A 15,710-nucleotide genomic window follows, 5' to 3' on the forward strand; every position below is an offset into this window, starting at 1 on the left:
GCATAGTATTTTCACCTTTTAAAAAATTTGTTTGCTTTTTTTGTCGCATAGTTTTTTCTCTTTTAGACTGTTTTTTTTTTTTTGTGCACAACCTGACAAATATGGAAATATGTTTAAAAGGATTGCACATATTTAACCTATATCAGATTACCTGCTGTCTTAGGGAGAGAAGAGTTAAGGGAGGGAGACAAAAATTTGGAACACAAGGTAGACCTTGAATGCTGAAAACTGTCTTTATATTTATTTGGAAAAATTAAGTACTATCGAGAAGAAAGAAAAGAATGGGTTGCACACTTACTTTAAGGGGAGGAAGGGACAGCTCTGTGTGTTTCATTTGTCATGTCAAGAGAATTCGAGGAAGGTCTCTAGCTTATTGTGTGGACTCCCTCAAGTGATTTTACAGGATAAAGACAATAGGCACATAACAGGATGGACAGTCAATAGACTGCTATCTGCATCAGTAACCTCCATTAATGAGGTCATAAATACAATAGAGTAAGCTATTATCCAAAGTAACTAGGAACCAGACATCAAGGTATAAGAAAAGATATATCCATTGATTTGGGGGACATGTTCCTCTTCTCCTAAGAAATCATCAGATCACATGATTCTCACTCATTGTGAAGCAGATTTCTCCTAGTCAATTTGGCCAAAGCAGGAGAGCAAAATAGAGCCTTTTGCCCCTCTAGCTTTTCTGTAGGTTCTGTGACACAACAAAGAAGGCATAGTTCAGACTTTGAGACAACCTACAAGGTCTAGGGCTGAGAGCCAGCAAGAAGGGAACCCAACAGAGTTTCAGGGCTGGGCGGTCAAGAAAGAAATTCTTAATGTGGGTTGGTGGGAAGCAAAAAAGGAGCAGGGTATCCACTCCTTCTAATCTCAAATGAAGAACTCTGGAAAAGTACTGGGACCAAGAGTTCCTTCTTTTATGAATCGCCCCCTCATCCCTACCTCCAATCACTCCAACTCTATGGTTCTCAGCAAACAGAAACTAGAACTGGGCCCATTTATATCATTGACATTTACTAATTTGTAAGCATTCTTAGGTTTCCTCCAACATGCCTGTGCTGTTCCTGAGAGTGGGGCTCAAACTTAATATTTCTTTTATTTCTTTCCCTCTACTAGAGAATTTTTTTAAAAATAACTTTTTATTGACAGAACCCATGCCAGGGTAATTTTTTACAGCATTATCCCTTGCACTCACTTCTGTTCCGATTTTTCCCCTCCCTCCCTCCACCCCCTCCCCCAGATGGCAAGCAGTCCTTTACATGTTGACTAGGTTACAGTACAGCCTAGATACAATATATGTTTGCAGAACCGAACAGTTCTCTTGTTACACAGGAAGAATTGGATTCAGAAGGTATAAATAACCCAGGAAGAAAAACAAAAATGCAAGCAGTTTATATTCATTTCCCAGTGTTCTTTCTTTGGGTGTAGCTGCTTCTGTCCATCCTTGATCAATTGAAACTGAATTAGCTCTCTTTGTCGAAGAGATCCACTTCCATCAGAATATATCCTCAAACAGTATCATTGTTGAGGTATATAATGATCTCCTGGTTCTGCTCATTTCACTTAGCATCAGTTCATGTAAGTCTCTCCAAGCCTCTCTGTATTCATCCTGCTGGTCATTCCTTACAGAACAATAATATTCCACAACGTTCATATATCACAATTTACCCAACCATTCTCCAATTGATGGGCATCCATTCAATTTCCAGTTTCTAGCCATTACAAACAGGGCTGCCACAAACATTTTGGCACATACAGGTCCCTTTCCCTTCTTTTCTACTAGAGAAATTTATAGACAAATGGAAAGATGGAAAGACAGGAAGAGGAGAGAGAGAAGGGAGAAAGGAAGGGAAGGGGAGAGAGAAAGAGAAAGAGGGAGGGCAGAGGAAAGGAGGGAAGGAAAAAGAGAGACCGGGGGAAGATGAGAAATAGAGAGGAAAGGAAAAGAGGCAGGGAGAGAGAAAGAGCTATTTAAAGTCAACTCAAAATTTCAGGCAGAACTGGAAAAATTAGTGTCTCTTTCTTAAGCCTGGGACAGGTGTCTTGGATACTTGCCAGGGGAATCAGGAACAACTAAGAAGAAATAAAGTAGGTCACAAGGAAGGAAGTGAAACTGCACAGAATACAAATTGGTGTTCTTTACTTATGGGAGCTCCCAAGACTGGTTTAAGTGTAGTTAAAGATTTCATTTAAAAAATAAGGTTTGAAGCCTGAGGCGGGTGTGGAGTAACCAAAGCCACCATACTTCATAGCCCCCTTCTCCCCCCGCCCCCCGCCCAATCCTCCATCTCCTTCTCTTCCTTAACATCATCCTCATCTTGCCATCATCTCTATATATTTTCACCACCATTCTGATCTTCATCACTACCACCATTAGCAGCAGCCCCAACTGCCATCCCCAGTAATAGACATTTTTTCCCTTCACACAAGGCTTCCTGATCACACACAGATGCTGCTTTAGGCCTGAGCTGTCCTCCCCACAGACCAAGCTAGTGTATCAGTGGCCAAAGGAAGGGAGCACAAACCAATGTATCAATACTTTTTTCTATAGTTTCACACTTTCATCTATATTCTAGGGCAATGGTGTGTGCATTACAGAGCTCTGAAGAGGGAAAGTGTGGAGAGAGAAGGTGGTGAATCATCTTATCATCATCATCTCTTGCATTTCTCCCTTTCTCTCCACTCAGGTTCAGTCCCTCCTCACTTCCAGCTTGGACTACTGCAAGGACCCCCATCCCTCAAACCCCCTCCCCACTCCAGTCCACTTAGCTACCAAAGTGATTGTCCCTAAGCACAGATCTGAACTTCTAACCATACCTCGGCTCGATAAGCTTCAGTGGCTTCTTATTGCTTCTAGGATCAAAGCTTCCCACACCTGGCTCTACCATACATCGGAGCTTTCTATACATGACTGCCCTTTTGGTAATCCAGCCATGGTGGGTTCTCTCTTCCTCACAGAGGACAATCTGTCTCCTGACTCTGTAACTTTGCTCTGGTTGTGGTCAGGGCCTAGAATGAACTTCCTCCTCACCTTTGCCTCCAGCTGCTAGTCTTCCCTCCTCAGATGACTTCCTAGATACTTTGCCTATATCTTGTAGGTACCTAGGAATATACACATTTTCCTCCCCTGAGGACAGGGGCTGTTTTTACTAGTGCTCTGTACAGTGCCCAGCACACAGCAAGTGTTTAATAAATGCTTTTTGATTGATGGATAGACTGATTGATAAAATCTCTCTTTCCCTTCAAGGTGTATCTTAGGCACCATATGTGAGAAGCCTAACTATAAATACCATTCTTCCTACTGTCCTTTTTCTTTATTTTCTTATTTTTGTTCTGTGAATACTTATATATGTACTTATTGTCTCTTCTATTTGGATTGTTTTATTCTCTGTCTCTGCATCCTTAATGGCTCATACAGTGGCTGGCACATAGTAGGTGCTTGACAAATACTTGACTATTGATTGACTGACACACACTGTGTACCATCAGGCTCTATGAAGAACATAGGGAAACACAACAGCATTAGAGCCCTTGAAAAGGACAAAAGGATTTTAATTGGAAGGAGATCTTAAAGCTTATACAGTCCAGGGGTTCTTCTTTTATTTTCTTTTAAAGTTAGGATTCTAAACCTCGAGTCCATAGGCTCCTTGGATAGATTTCAGAGTGTCTGTGAGTTGGGATGAGGGAGAAAAAAAATCAAATCTTTATTTTCTCTAATCTCTAATTAAAACTTAGCATTTCCTCAATGTAGGAATGTAAGCACCAAAATATAATCCTGAGAAAGAAAGCACCGGTTTCACCAGACTGCCAGTGGGGGGCCATGACACAAAAACAGTTAAGAAGCCTTGCTCTAGCCCAACCCTCTCATTTTCCAGATGAGGAAACTGAGCCGAGTAACATCTAGATTGGGTCAGTGGAACTCTACACGGAAGAGCTCTCCTTTCTGCCCTCCCACTCCTATTTACCTTCACTAAGGGTAGCATCCCATTGTCTGGGAGGGTTTCATTTGCTTCATCAGTAACTGGAGGCAGGGGGTCAATGCTTTTAGAAGATTAAGTTCCGATTGGCAGGGACATGGACAGTTTTTGAGTCCAAAAACAAAACTAAGGCCAGCTGAGGTCCCTGGAGAATAAAGGCATTATTTCTCCTCTCAAGATAGACCTTGGGCTTGGATCCTGACTGAATCTCCTTAGGTTCTGCCAGAAGTTCCCAAAGGGAGTAACTATCAGACCACGAGGGGAAGAAGAACTTAGCCAAGCTACCACTTCAGCAAGACAGAGATGGGACCCAGTGGGGCAGTGGGACATCTCTAGGGGGAGAAGGGAAGCCCCTGAATAGCACTAACCCCTGATGGAGCAGGATGGGGCAGGCAGCCAAGACATCGAGCACCGGAGCCAAGCAGTTAATAGGAAACCGAAAATAACAACCCAGGACAGGAATAGTTTGCAAGTGTTTGAAAAATCTCTGCTTGGACTGAATCAGCAGTTTCTCAGGCTTTGTCCAGGGGTCACCAGGGAGGAGCTGTCAGGAATATTTACTCACCTGGAGCCAAACTAGGCTTTCTGAACCCTGCCTGTTCCCAAGGGGCTGACTGGCCATCTGGCTAACCAGGGTGCGCATAAGGTCTCGGCCTGGACTGTGAGCTGGGGCCAGGGGAAGAGGGCCTGTTCTGAGAGAGGTAAAGGGATGTCCAGGTTCTAACCCAATCAGCAGCTCCCAGAGAATCCTGCAGCCCCCTCTGCTGCCAGCTGGGCCCCAGGGCTCTGTCTCAAGACCACCAGTCTCACTGAGCTCATCACTGAGTCTGTCAGGTTGGGCCACGGTCCCACTCCTGCCTGCACCTGGAATCCAGCTTTTGGCTCAGACACCAAAGGGCCCTAACCATACAGGAGCCTGGGATGTGGATCTCTGCGTTTTAGCAGGCACTAACTGTTGTTGAAGTAAGCTGGAGTGAACTGAACTGGGCCTCGGCTTCCTGTAAAAGACAAGTATCCAGGGCCTGTTCAATCCAGTCAAAATCTGACTGTGTGTGTGTGTGTGTGTGTGTGTGTGTGCGCGCGCACACATTTTGTCTAGGGGAATGGCTGAAGAAACATGTCTTCCTTCTCCTGGCAGAGTTGTGGGACAAGGGTATAGAATAATGCATATCTCAGTCATTGCATCCATTTTACTTAATTCTTATTCTTTGTTACAAGAGAGTTCTTATAAGGGGAAGAAGGGTACATCAGGAAATTAATGGTGTAAAAACAAACAGCATAAATGAAGTTTCTTTTAAAAAGGAAAATTATCTATTATTATTAGTATTCTCTGATCTTAATTCTCTAATTTATATAATTTTATGAAATGAATTAAAAAGTAGCAATGGTATAGTGAAAAGAATCTCACATCTAGAGCTGGCCTGGGTTCAAATCCCCACCCTACCACTTGCTTAATTGTGTGTTCCTGGGCAAGTTGCTTAGCTGCTCTGAGCCCCAATTTTTGCTTGTAAAATGAGGGGCTTGGATGGGATGGCCCCTAAAGCTCCTTCCAAGTTCCAATTTTGTGACTCAGTCAGTCAGTCAACAAGTTTTCAGTAAGCACCCACAATGTGCCATGCATTGGGCCAAGTGCTGGGGCAACTATTATAATGAGAGCAAAAAAATTGAATTTCTGATGGTAAAATAAATGGTGGGGTAAGGCCCAAGGGCTCATGTGTGGTTGGGCAGAGGGGGTCTGAGGAGGGAGATGATGATGTCAGATAATAATATAAACAGCTAAAAAAAAAAAAGAAAAGAAAAAAAAGAAAAAATAATAATATAAATAGCTGACATTTAAATAAAATTGACAATTAATCGATTATTCTCTTGTTTGGTCATCACAAAAACTCTGGTTGTTATCCCCACTTGATGGAGAATGGAGAAACTGAGATAAACAGAGATTGATGAGCTCAGGATCACGGATCACACAGTCATGTCTGAGGCCACATTTGAACCCAGGTCCTCTTGGTTGTGGGCCCAGTGCTCTACCCACTGTACTGCCCAGCTGTCCCTAGGTCAGAGAAATCAAGAACAAAACCACTAGGCTGATGCTTTCAGGAAGACTCAGAGAGGGAAGAGCTCTCCTTCTTTGCAGTAGAAGCTAAGGTATTTGAGGGCAGGGATTATTCAGTTTGGGGGATTGTGCCCCCAGTGCCCAGCAAAGGACAATATGCTTTTCAGTTGGTTCTTAATAACTGCTGAATTGAATTGGCAGAGAAAGCTGTAATCTGAAGACAACCTGACCTAACCTTAGCTTCCTAGGGGACGCCTTTCCTTGCCAGGATTCTGCTCTCTGGCACACTATTCTCTTCAGGAAGACTTTTCTGGTACCAGGGGAGGCAGTGGTCTACTAGACAGAACACAGAATTTGGGGCCAAAAGACCTAGGTTTGAATGCAGACCCTGCTAGTTACTAGTTATGAGACCTTGGATGTACATCCCTTCATTTTCTGAGCCTGTTTCCCTGTATGTAAGCCAAAGGGGGGCTGCCCTTGATTTTTTAAGGTCCCTGCCAGCTCTAAATCTTATGCAGATCCTTCCATGAACAGAGTACACAGTACGTATAGCAGTGAGAGAGGGAGAGGGGCTGCAGGACTCTCTCTACATGCCGCTGACCACACCCATCATAAGCAATACCAAGTGTTTGCCAGGGATGAGAAGCCCATTAGAAAAGTACAGTTGATAACCTTTCCCCCTTGCTATAAAACCCATCACCTCCAATGCCTTAATGAGCTACCCTGGTGAGAAGACGATTGTGACCTGGGAATCCTACAGAGACTAGAAGTGATGGAGAGGCTGAGGGGAAGTCATCCTTGATCCCCTTCCTCCCCTGCTTGGGTGGGAGGAATTATTTTAGGCCTGAGCTTTTCCTTTGAGGGAGTTAGTGTGTGACATAATACAGGTCATTGCTTTCTGCCCAGCTGGTCTCTCGGATTCTACCTCCTCAGAATCCCAGACCTGCTGGAAAAGGGCTGGAACATTATGGGAAGGGTTTTGCAAACTCAGCCATCACAGAAATGTGAACTAGTCCTGGGCTGTGGGTGCTGAGAAGGACCCAAAAGTCCACTCTTGGAGTTCCACCCATTTAAATCCATAGCTACAATTGTGAGGCCCCAAAATGGTGCTAGGATTCCAAATGGCTCTTGGGTCTGCCTTTCCCCATCCCAACCCTACCCCATCAGTTATCAGGATGATCTAATAATTGGAAAGAGTAAGGGGAAAATCATCTGCTTTGGATAAAGACCAACAATTGGCCACAGAGAGTCTGCCCTGGGGTAGAGAGTGAATTGAGGGGATACAGTTTACTGAGATGGACAGTCAGAATGTCCATGAAACATGTCCTAGATCTCCCTTTTAAAAATATATTTTGATTCATAATGTTCCAAAGAAATGTCCTATATCTAAGGAAGATATGCCCAAATGGGGAGTTTTATAAAGACCACAAAACTTGGCCCACACAGGCTCCCAAATTCAAAGCCCCTATTTCTATGGTGCAGGAAGTTTCATAAAACACATTTGTCACAAGCACTAAGTGAGGCAAGTAGTATAAGAATAATTATCATCCCCATTTCATAGGTGAGAAAATTGAGGTTCAGAGACATGACATGGTCCCAAGGTCCCATAACTGTTGTGTTCAGTCAGAGGTGGACTACAAACTCAGGCTTCCTGACTGAGTCAAGGGTTCTTTCCACATTTACGCAGCTTTACATCTGTTCACATGAGCACAGGATTTAGAGGTGGCAGGGACAAGGAAGACCCTCTGGCCAGACCCATCTTTCTGGGATGGGTTCGGCTAAGGCCATTCACACTGCTGGGCCCAGGAATGAAACTGAGTTAGACTGATGTCAATCTTAGTGCTTATTTTCACTACAACGCTGGAAATGTTGCACCTCCAACATCAGACCTGGCTTTCCAGAGCTCCTCAGGCCCCCGCTGACCCTCTCCCACCAGACCCAGTTCTCTTGCTTTCCTCTGAGCTCTTTTCTTGCCCTTCCAGGGCGGGCCCTGCTTGGCCATCTGTCTCTCACTCTACAGGCCCCAGTTAAGGGAAAGCAGCAGAAATCCAGGGCCTGCACCCAAGACCCTCTTGCCCCAAACTTTAGTAGGAAGCCTAGGAACAGGCAAGGCAAGACCCACTTCTTGGGCTGGCTACCCAGGCCCCCGGCATCCAGAGCTGTGAACCTCAGCAGTCATGGCTTCTCTTCTGCTGCTAGGACCTACCAACAGGCTGATACTGGAGACGCTCTGGGCCGAAGCTCTGCATTTATTGCCTGAGCTGACACATGATTTCCCAAAAGCCAAACTCGTTTTCCCTTCACACTTGTATTCAGAAGAAAGATCAGAGGGAAAAGTCCGGCTGAGTTAGACCAAATGGAGAGTCTGAGAGGAGCTCAGCCTGGCTGAGCCTAGGCCTGGGGCCCACAAGTGGCTTCTGGGGAAAGGGCCACCTGCAAACTGTCCAGAGCTTAGCCCACTCTCTGTGCCCTAAATGCTTATCCCTAGCGTCCCGTGCTGCCGATGCCCCAACTGCTTTACTGGAGACTTCCTTCTGTGAAGCAATGGAGCCCTCCTTTCTTCTCCAGAGCCGAGACTCCCCTCCCCCTCCATCTCCTGGGCCAGACATGGGGACAGACAGGCTGCCCACAAGCCAAGCTGCAGGACAACTACCCAACACCCTGCCAACACCCTTGACACCTCCCCCATCACCTCAAGCTCTCACACAACAGTCTCACAGTAAATAAAAGTCCACTGAACTGAACTTAAAGGAATGAGGTGGTGGGCGAGCTTTGGGAAGACCATAAGATGGAAAACCAGAGATGCCGGCCTGAAGGCCATCACCATTTTGCATTGGGACCATGGACAAACTGTTTACACTTCATGAGCCTCAGTTTTTTCATCTGTAAGATAGGGATACCATGCAGGACTGTGGGTGGCAAAGATGTACCTTTTAAACATTAAATCATGACTGAAACATGGCCTAGATCTCATTGGCCACATTCCTTTGGGACAAACAGCCACTAGGAACAGCACTGGGAAGTAAAGGCCTATCGATCCCGTTCTACTAATGTGACCCCTCACGATGTTTTCTTCTCCTCTATCATTTTCCACTAAGGCAAAGTCTAGGTCCTTAATGGAAAAACTCAAAGGTCAGTCTGCCCCACCCAAATCAGCCCAGAATACAGATGAGTATTTTAACTAAGAACACTGGGGTTAGCCCTTCTAATACTTGCTAGCATGGAAGAAGGGGGGGCAAAGAGCCTGAACCCCTTATCAGGATGAGAAGGCAGGCAGAGGACTTTTCCTTAAGGCCCCAGGCACCCCGAAGGCCATGAAACAATCATTTTTTCACCCAGTGATCCTTCCTTATCTACTGATTATATGAGCTGGAAGGTACCTTAAAGATATCTCATCTAAACTATCTCCCCTTATCTTCTCTACTCATTTGCTATTACAGAAAATGTCATTGGTGGACTGAGAAAAGAGTTAAAGAAATAATATATTTAGGAAATGATTCAATTCAATTCCACGAATATTTACTCAGGTTCTATTATGTATAAGACACTGTACCAGGCACTTTGATATCTTTTGACCTGCATAAAATGTTTTTAATTTCTGCTTCACTTACTCTCAGACTGAAAATATTCTGATTTTTTTTCAGAGAAAATGAAATCTTCTCAGATATGTTTCCTCAATATTCTTGATTTTAATGCAGTAGAACGGCCTGGTATGAAACAAAAATGGATGCCTTGGTTTTCCCTTTTCATTGGAGTAACCAGATCCAGCCACATCTAGGCTTGAAAAGGTTTTAGCTTTAGAAGGCCATGCGATCATCCTGCTTTGTCCCACTGTCCCTTGAGGATGTCATCTCTACATCCACACCCTTTATCACTGATCTTACAAGTTAACAGTTTAGGCCCTTTGGCTCCTTCTCCCTCCAGTCTCTGTCATGAGTAGTCCTTGTTAATCAATAAACAGACTGTGGTCAGAGCTGGCACACCAGCTGATTTTTCCCAGACACGGTCTGTAGGGCAGCCTCTGGTGGGGTGGTTCCTAAATTCTCCCTCTCTTAAAGGCTGACTAGGGCAAGGGATATACTGGGGAAAGTCCAGGGACCTGGGCTGCTTTTCGTCTCCTACTGGCTTGGCCCAAACCTGAACGGATGCCGATTCCCCTTGGGGGCTTGATTTATTCCTTACCTCCACCAAATGAGGAGTTGGGTTGAAGCCACACAGGTTGCACACCCGCAGCTTGCAGGTAGTACATGTGTTGTAATTGGAAGGCTCCCGGGAGCCCACGTTGAGTTCGGCCTGGCAAAGCGGGCAGGTGACCTTTTCCTTCGGCACTTCCTTTGGCTTGGGGACAGCCTTAGGAGTAGTCTGATGTTCCGCCTTACTTTGCTTTGGACTGGCTGCCCCTGCTGGTCGACCAAGAGCCCCAGGTCCTGACCCAGGCTCGGATTTTGGCCCAGAAGCAGGGCCGGGACCAGGCCCAGCTTTAGGTCCAGTCCCAGCCCCGGGGCGAGGCCCAGTGCCAGCTCCTGGACCAGCTCTAGGGCCAGCACTAGGTCCAACTCCAGATCCTGGCCCAACCCCGGGGCCAGGACCAGCGCCAGCTCCAGGTGCTGGCCCAGGTCCCCGTCCAGCCCCAGTTCCAGGTGCAGGTCCTGTTCCTGATGGCTTGGGCCCTGCTTCCTTACTGGCATCACTGAAGACAATCTTGGGGGCCCCTTTGCTAGGGGATGGTTGGCCTTGTGGACTGGCCTCTGGCTGGACAGACATAAGTGTGCTGGCCTGGGTCAGCAAAGAAGCCCCAAAGCCAAAAAGCTTCCCAGTGAGTCCCTCTTGGGCTTGCTCTTGAGCCCCAGACCCAGGGGATGGAGTTACTCCCTTGGCTGGAGAGGGATGGGTATGAGGGGAAACCCTTCCTGAATCCTGAGGCACAGCAGGTCTGGTCTGGCCTTGGCTCTGGGCTTCCCGCTGCCCTGATGCCACAGGACTTCTGGGCACTTCAGCCTGCCGGACACCAGGCCCTTGCTGGAGCCCAGGCTGGGTTGTTCCAGGGATTTTTTCTGGCTCAGGCTTCCTCTGTACCTGTGCTGGGGGCTGGGGCTGGGGCTGGGGCTGGGGCTGGGGCTGAGGCTGGGGCTGGGGCTGGGGCTGGGGCTGTTTGGCTGGGGAGTGGGCAGGAGAAAGGGAAGGTGAGTACAGCTGCTGCTGGCTTTTGGAACGAGGCGCGGTGGTCATGTCCATCCCCAAAGCTCTCTGCATCTGGCAATTCAGACACAACCATTCTTTCACCTGGAAAAGAGAGAACAATAGCACAGTCAACCCTATGAAAAGATCTTACCAGCCTGGCAAGGTGGTTTGAACTTGCTTGCTATATATCACAAGGGGGTCAACAGGATGTAGAGGAGGCGACAGATCGTGTGGTGTGCACGTGTGTGCTCCCACTCAACAATACAAATGACAGTCTTCACACCTCGATGTGAATCCAGTGCCCACTGGGAAAGCTAACTCAGTCTTCTTCCCTCCCACCTAAGCCCAAAGGAACAGATTTCTCGAGTCACAATGGAATGTTTCCTCCACTCACTTCCTATTTTGATGCCCCAGGATGTGCAGGAAGTGGTCCTGAGTTCTCCAAAACCGTGTTAAAGAAAAAAAGGGAAGCTTTGGCTGGTTGCTCTAAGCTAAGGAGGCTCCGAGAATGAGCCCAGCAACCTGTCATCTGAGGACCAGCTTTAAGGTGCAGAAAAGCTTACTCTTAGATGCTTGATCAGCAAGGGATAACATTTTCAGCCATAGCATCTCATACTGAAATAAACTTTTGTTGAACTGAATCAAATGAAGAATTGTCCAGTAAGAGTGGAAATCTGTGTTTGTGAAGGTAGTAATGTCTGTAATGAGATGATCATGGATGCCTTTGAAATATTGAAGAAGTGGGTTATTTGACTTCATACCACCTGGATAAGCCAGTGGAAACACATTCTACTTCCATCTGCCCTCCTATGAGATCTAAGCTAGCCTAGCACACCCCAAAGTCTTCTAGTACTTCACTGATCTGGAGGTGGAAGAGATCTTAAAGGGTCTCGATTTTGTTTTACTCCTTTGTTTTAGAGAGGAGGAAAATGAAGGCCTGAGAGGGGAAGGGATTGACCAAAATCACAGAGGGACGAAGGAGAGCCCGGCCTGATGATCCCAAAGACAGTAACCTCTTCACTGCATCACCCTAACTTTCTGGGGACACAGCCACCCTTGGGCCCAATCACCATTCCCTTCTGTGTGTGGGAGTGCCTCCTACCATTCATTCCCTCTACAGACAAAAAGGGAGGAAGCCTTTTTTGGCTTCTTCTGCTCTTTTCAATTGCTAAAATTAAAACCAGTATCCACCTCCTGGAGAAGAGAGCTTATCAGCAGTAACCCACCTTCCTTTCCTTTTAACTGTCAATGGTTGCTTCCATCCCTGCCCCACACAGTTAAAGGAACACTTTCAATAAGGGCACGACACAATTGCCGGCTGGCAGAAAGAAGCAGTAGAGAAAAAATAGCTCTAAGAGACAAGTTGGTCCAGGGAAGGGCTGATTAGCCGCTTTTCCCCAACTAGGGCATTTTCCAAATTTGCCAGAGTGGACTGTTTCCCACATCTATTTTTACCTCCCCATTCAATTGCACATCATCAGGTTCCCAAGCACACCCCAAATCATTGCCTCATCCCTTCCTGTCTGCCTTTGCTAGCAAGGTATCTCTCAGTATCCTTATCCCCTAAAACTCTTCTTCCGTTCTCTCCTGCCCCTACTCGGTTCTTACTAGGGCATCGATTCAATTTAGACAATGCTCTTCTGCACCCAAGGCAAAAATGGCTCAGCAGCATTACCTGCTTCAGGAAGAGGATGCTGTCCTTCCCTAACACATCTCTCTACCCTTCAAAGCATCCCTAAGGGGGCAAGAGCACTGTTGTAGTTCATTATTTCAGTCATGTTCAACTTTTTGTGACCCTATTTGGGGTTTTTTGGCAAAGATATAGCAATGGTTTGCCATTTCCTTCTCAAATTCATTTTGCAGATGAACAAACTGGGACAAAAAAAGATTAAGTGACTTGCCCAGGCTCACATTTAGTCACTATCTGAGGCTGGATTTGAATTTGAATCAGTCTTCCTGATTCCAAGCTCAGTACTGTATCCACTACATCATTTAGTTGCCCTAGGAAGGGTAAAATGCATGAAAAGGTGAGAACCAGGTTGTAGGAATGTAGATTTTTGAGATGGAAAAGGTTTTAGAGGTCACTGAATCCAATGCTTTCAAATTTGTGTGGCTATGAAAAAATTTGAGGGATGGCAGATGGGATGTCAATCTTTTTTCAAATTTTTTTTCAAAGTTTTCTTTTATTTGGTTATTTTATATCATTCTTTCGGACTGGTTGCCTGGTTTCTTTAGCTTCAGATTGTGCTCATCCTCTGTTTCTCTGTCTCTGTCTTTGTCTCTGTCTCTTAGATTCTCGTGTGTGTGTGTGTGTGTATGTGTGTATGTCTAGGGAGAGATTAGATCCTAGAGAACTTGACCTTCCTAGGCCCTTCTCTGTGTTCTCACCAACATTTGTTCATTCATTCAACAGACTTCATAACCACAAAGACTTCTGATGGCTGACCTCTTCTGGACTTCTCTCCATCAAACAAATCATTCGACAGGTCTTCTGACCTGCTTTTAGGCACAAATGCCCTTCCCATTCTCTCCATCAAGCCAGGCACCTCCCTAGACCTTATTGTAGCCTTGTCTCCTTCCTGAGCCTTCCATAACCTCTTTTCGGGTCAGTGGGCCCAAATCTGTCACATCATCCTCATGATGATCTCAACAGAGTTGTCACTGAGTACCACCTCTGTCTACATTCTCATGGTAAAGTTAAGAGGCAGAAAAGGGGCATATCTGCAAATTGTCAAATGAGATCTGGCCCAAGGCAGAGGAAAAGTTGATTCAAGGCCTCAAAAACAATGTAAACAACAAAAACGATTGCCAAGCTCAAAGCCAATTATGATACTAAATATATGCAAGGGGATATTTTGAGACTCAATGACATTTTCCCATCAAATTCATTGGAGTTTTTTCTTCATAGCTAGATAGCTCAACATTAAAAAAAAAAAAATCTCAAAAAAAATTTTGAGCCCTGAATCAACCTTTTCTGAGCACAGGTCTCTCCAACAACTTGCAGGATAACTAGTTTTGGTCTCTGGGCCCTATTCCAAGGAGAATCATGTATTCCTTATATTTTTCCAGGAAAAAACATTTTATTTACTCCCATCAAATGAGGGGCTGCTTAAGGAAAAGGATCATGATTCTGTAAAGAGATGAAGGAGAGAGGGAACTTTATCATCTCAATGAGAGCTGATCAATGACTCAAGAAGAGATGGCCAAGAGTACACTAATAAGTTAGCAATGAAGTCTGCCAAAGACCGAGCTTCTCAAGCTTTCCATATTCTTCCTCCAACATCACAGTTCATCCTGGGTTTTCTGAAGGTTATGTGTGTGTGTGTGTGTATTATTATTATTATATATTTATATTTTAATATATGGCAGTGTCATATGATCCTATCTTGAGGCATGAGAGGAATTTTGACCTGTGTCAATGGAGAGAAATGACTGTACTGATGAAATCAAAGATCCTTAAATTATGACAGCATTCCTCTGTCCACTTATTATGGCTTTCACTAGTTTGACCATTTCAGGAGCCCGTTAAGACACTGGTGTTTACCAGGGAAGAGGGCCATATTGTTCCCACCTTGAGAAAAGATTAAGTCAGTGACCACAAGAGCTTAAAGGGTCCTGGCCAGCACCCCCACTTCTCTGGAATGTGTCACAGAAATCTTACCCAAAATAGAAACTCCCAAAGAAATGACTGAAATATACCTAAGTGACTCAGAGCCCAGATGGATCCAGCTATTTCCTGCCTCTCTCCAGACTAAGATAGAGAGTCTTAAACAACTCCCCCTGTTTGCCTTCCCACCCCCACCTACAGGCATCCAAAGATTACTTGTTGAGGGGAAGAGAGAGGGATGTTAGAAGTCAGTCCCTTTTCTTGGGACAGATAGCATCCTGTGGATCTCAGCTTAGTCCATATTTCTGATAAAGCAACCCTTTGCCAGGATGGATGCTGATTGAAAAGAGAGATAGCTATTGCAAAAGTGCCTTTCTGTATTTGGTTTTAAAAGAAAAAGTATATATCACTCATTCATTCAGGCATTCATTTGATTCAATCAATATTTATCAAGGGGGTCAGCAAGATGGCATAGTGGATTAGGCATCAGCCCTGGAGTCAGGAGGATCTGACAAGACCAAGGACTGGACATTTGCTCTGCCTCTTTTTCACTCAAAGCTGGCCACCAATCCAGGGAAAAATATCTGCTTCCCACTTCCCATCCCTTCCCTGTCCTCAGGGAGTTGGTCTAAACTGGTAAAATTCCATTAGAAATGGGGCTTTTAAAGTGTATATAAGGATCTCTGCTGGCCAGACAATGATTTGGAAAACTACACATTAACATTATCTATCTTCTATTGCATTTTTATTTATTTTGCTAAATATTTTCCAATTACATTTTAATCTAGTTCTTGCTGCTGGCCTTGTGTGAAACATGTTTGACACTTCTGATCTAGATGGCACCAGGGCAAGTGTTGGTAGAGATCTGAGCTGCCTTGGCTAG

General features: G+C 45.3%; 1 protein-coding gene across 1 annotated transcript in view; it reads right to left on the reverse strand.

Annotated features, from left to right (window-relative positions):
• The window catches only part of BSN (bassoon presynaptic cytomatrix protein), a 232,903-nt gene that overhangs the window by 56,038 nt on the left and 161,155 nt on the right, over positions 1-15,710 (reverse strand). The window contains exon 3 of the mRNA XM_051986526.1: positions 10,222-11,322. Within this exon, the coding sequence (XP_051842486.1) occupies positions 10,222-11,322 (1,101 nt within the window). The remainder of the gene's footprint in view (positions 1-10,221; positions 11,323-15,710) is intronic.

The sequence above is a fragment of the Antechinus flavipes genome, chromosome 1 (assembly GCF_016432865.1).
Source record: "Antechinus flavipes isolate AdamAnt ecotype Samford, QLD, Australia chromosome 1, AdamAnt_v2, whole genome shotgun sequence".
Classification (NCBI taxonomy): domain Eukaryota; kingdom Metazoa; phylum Chordata; class Mammalia; order Dasyuromorphia; family Dasyuridae; genus Antechinus; species Antechinus flavipes.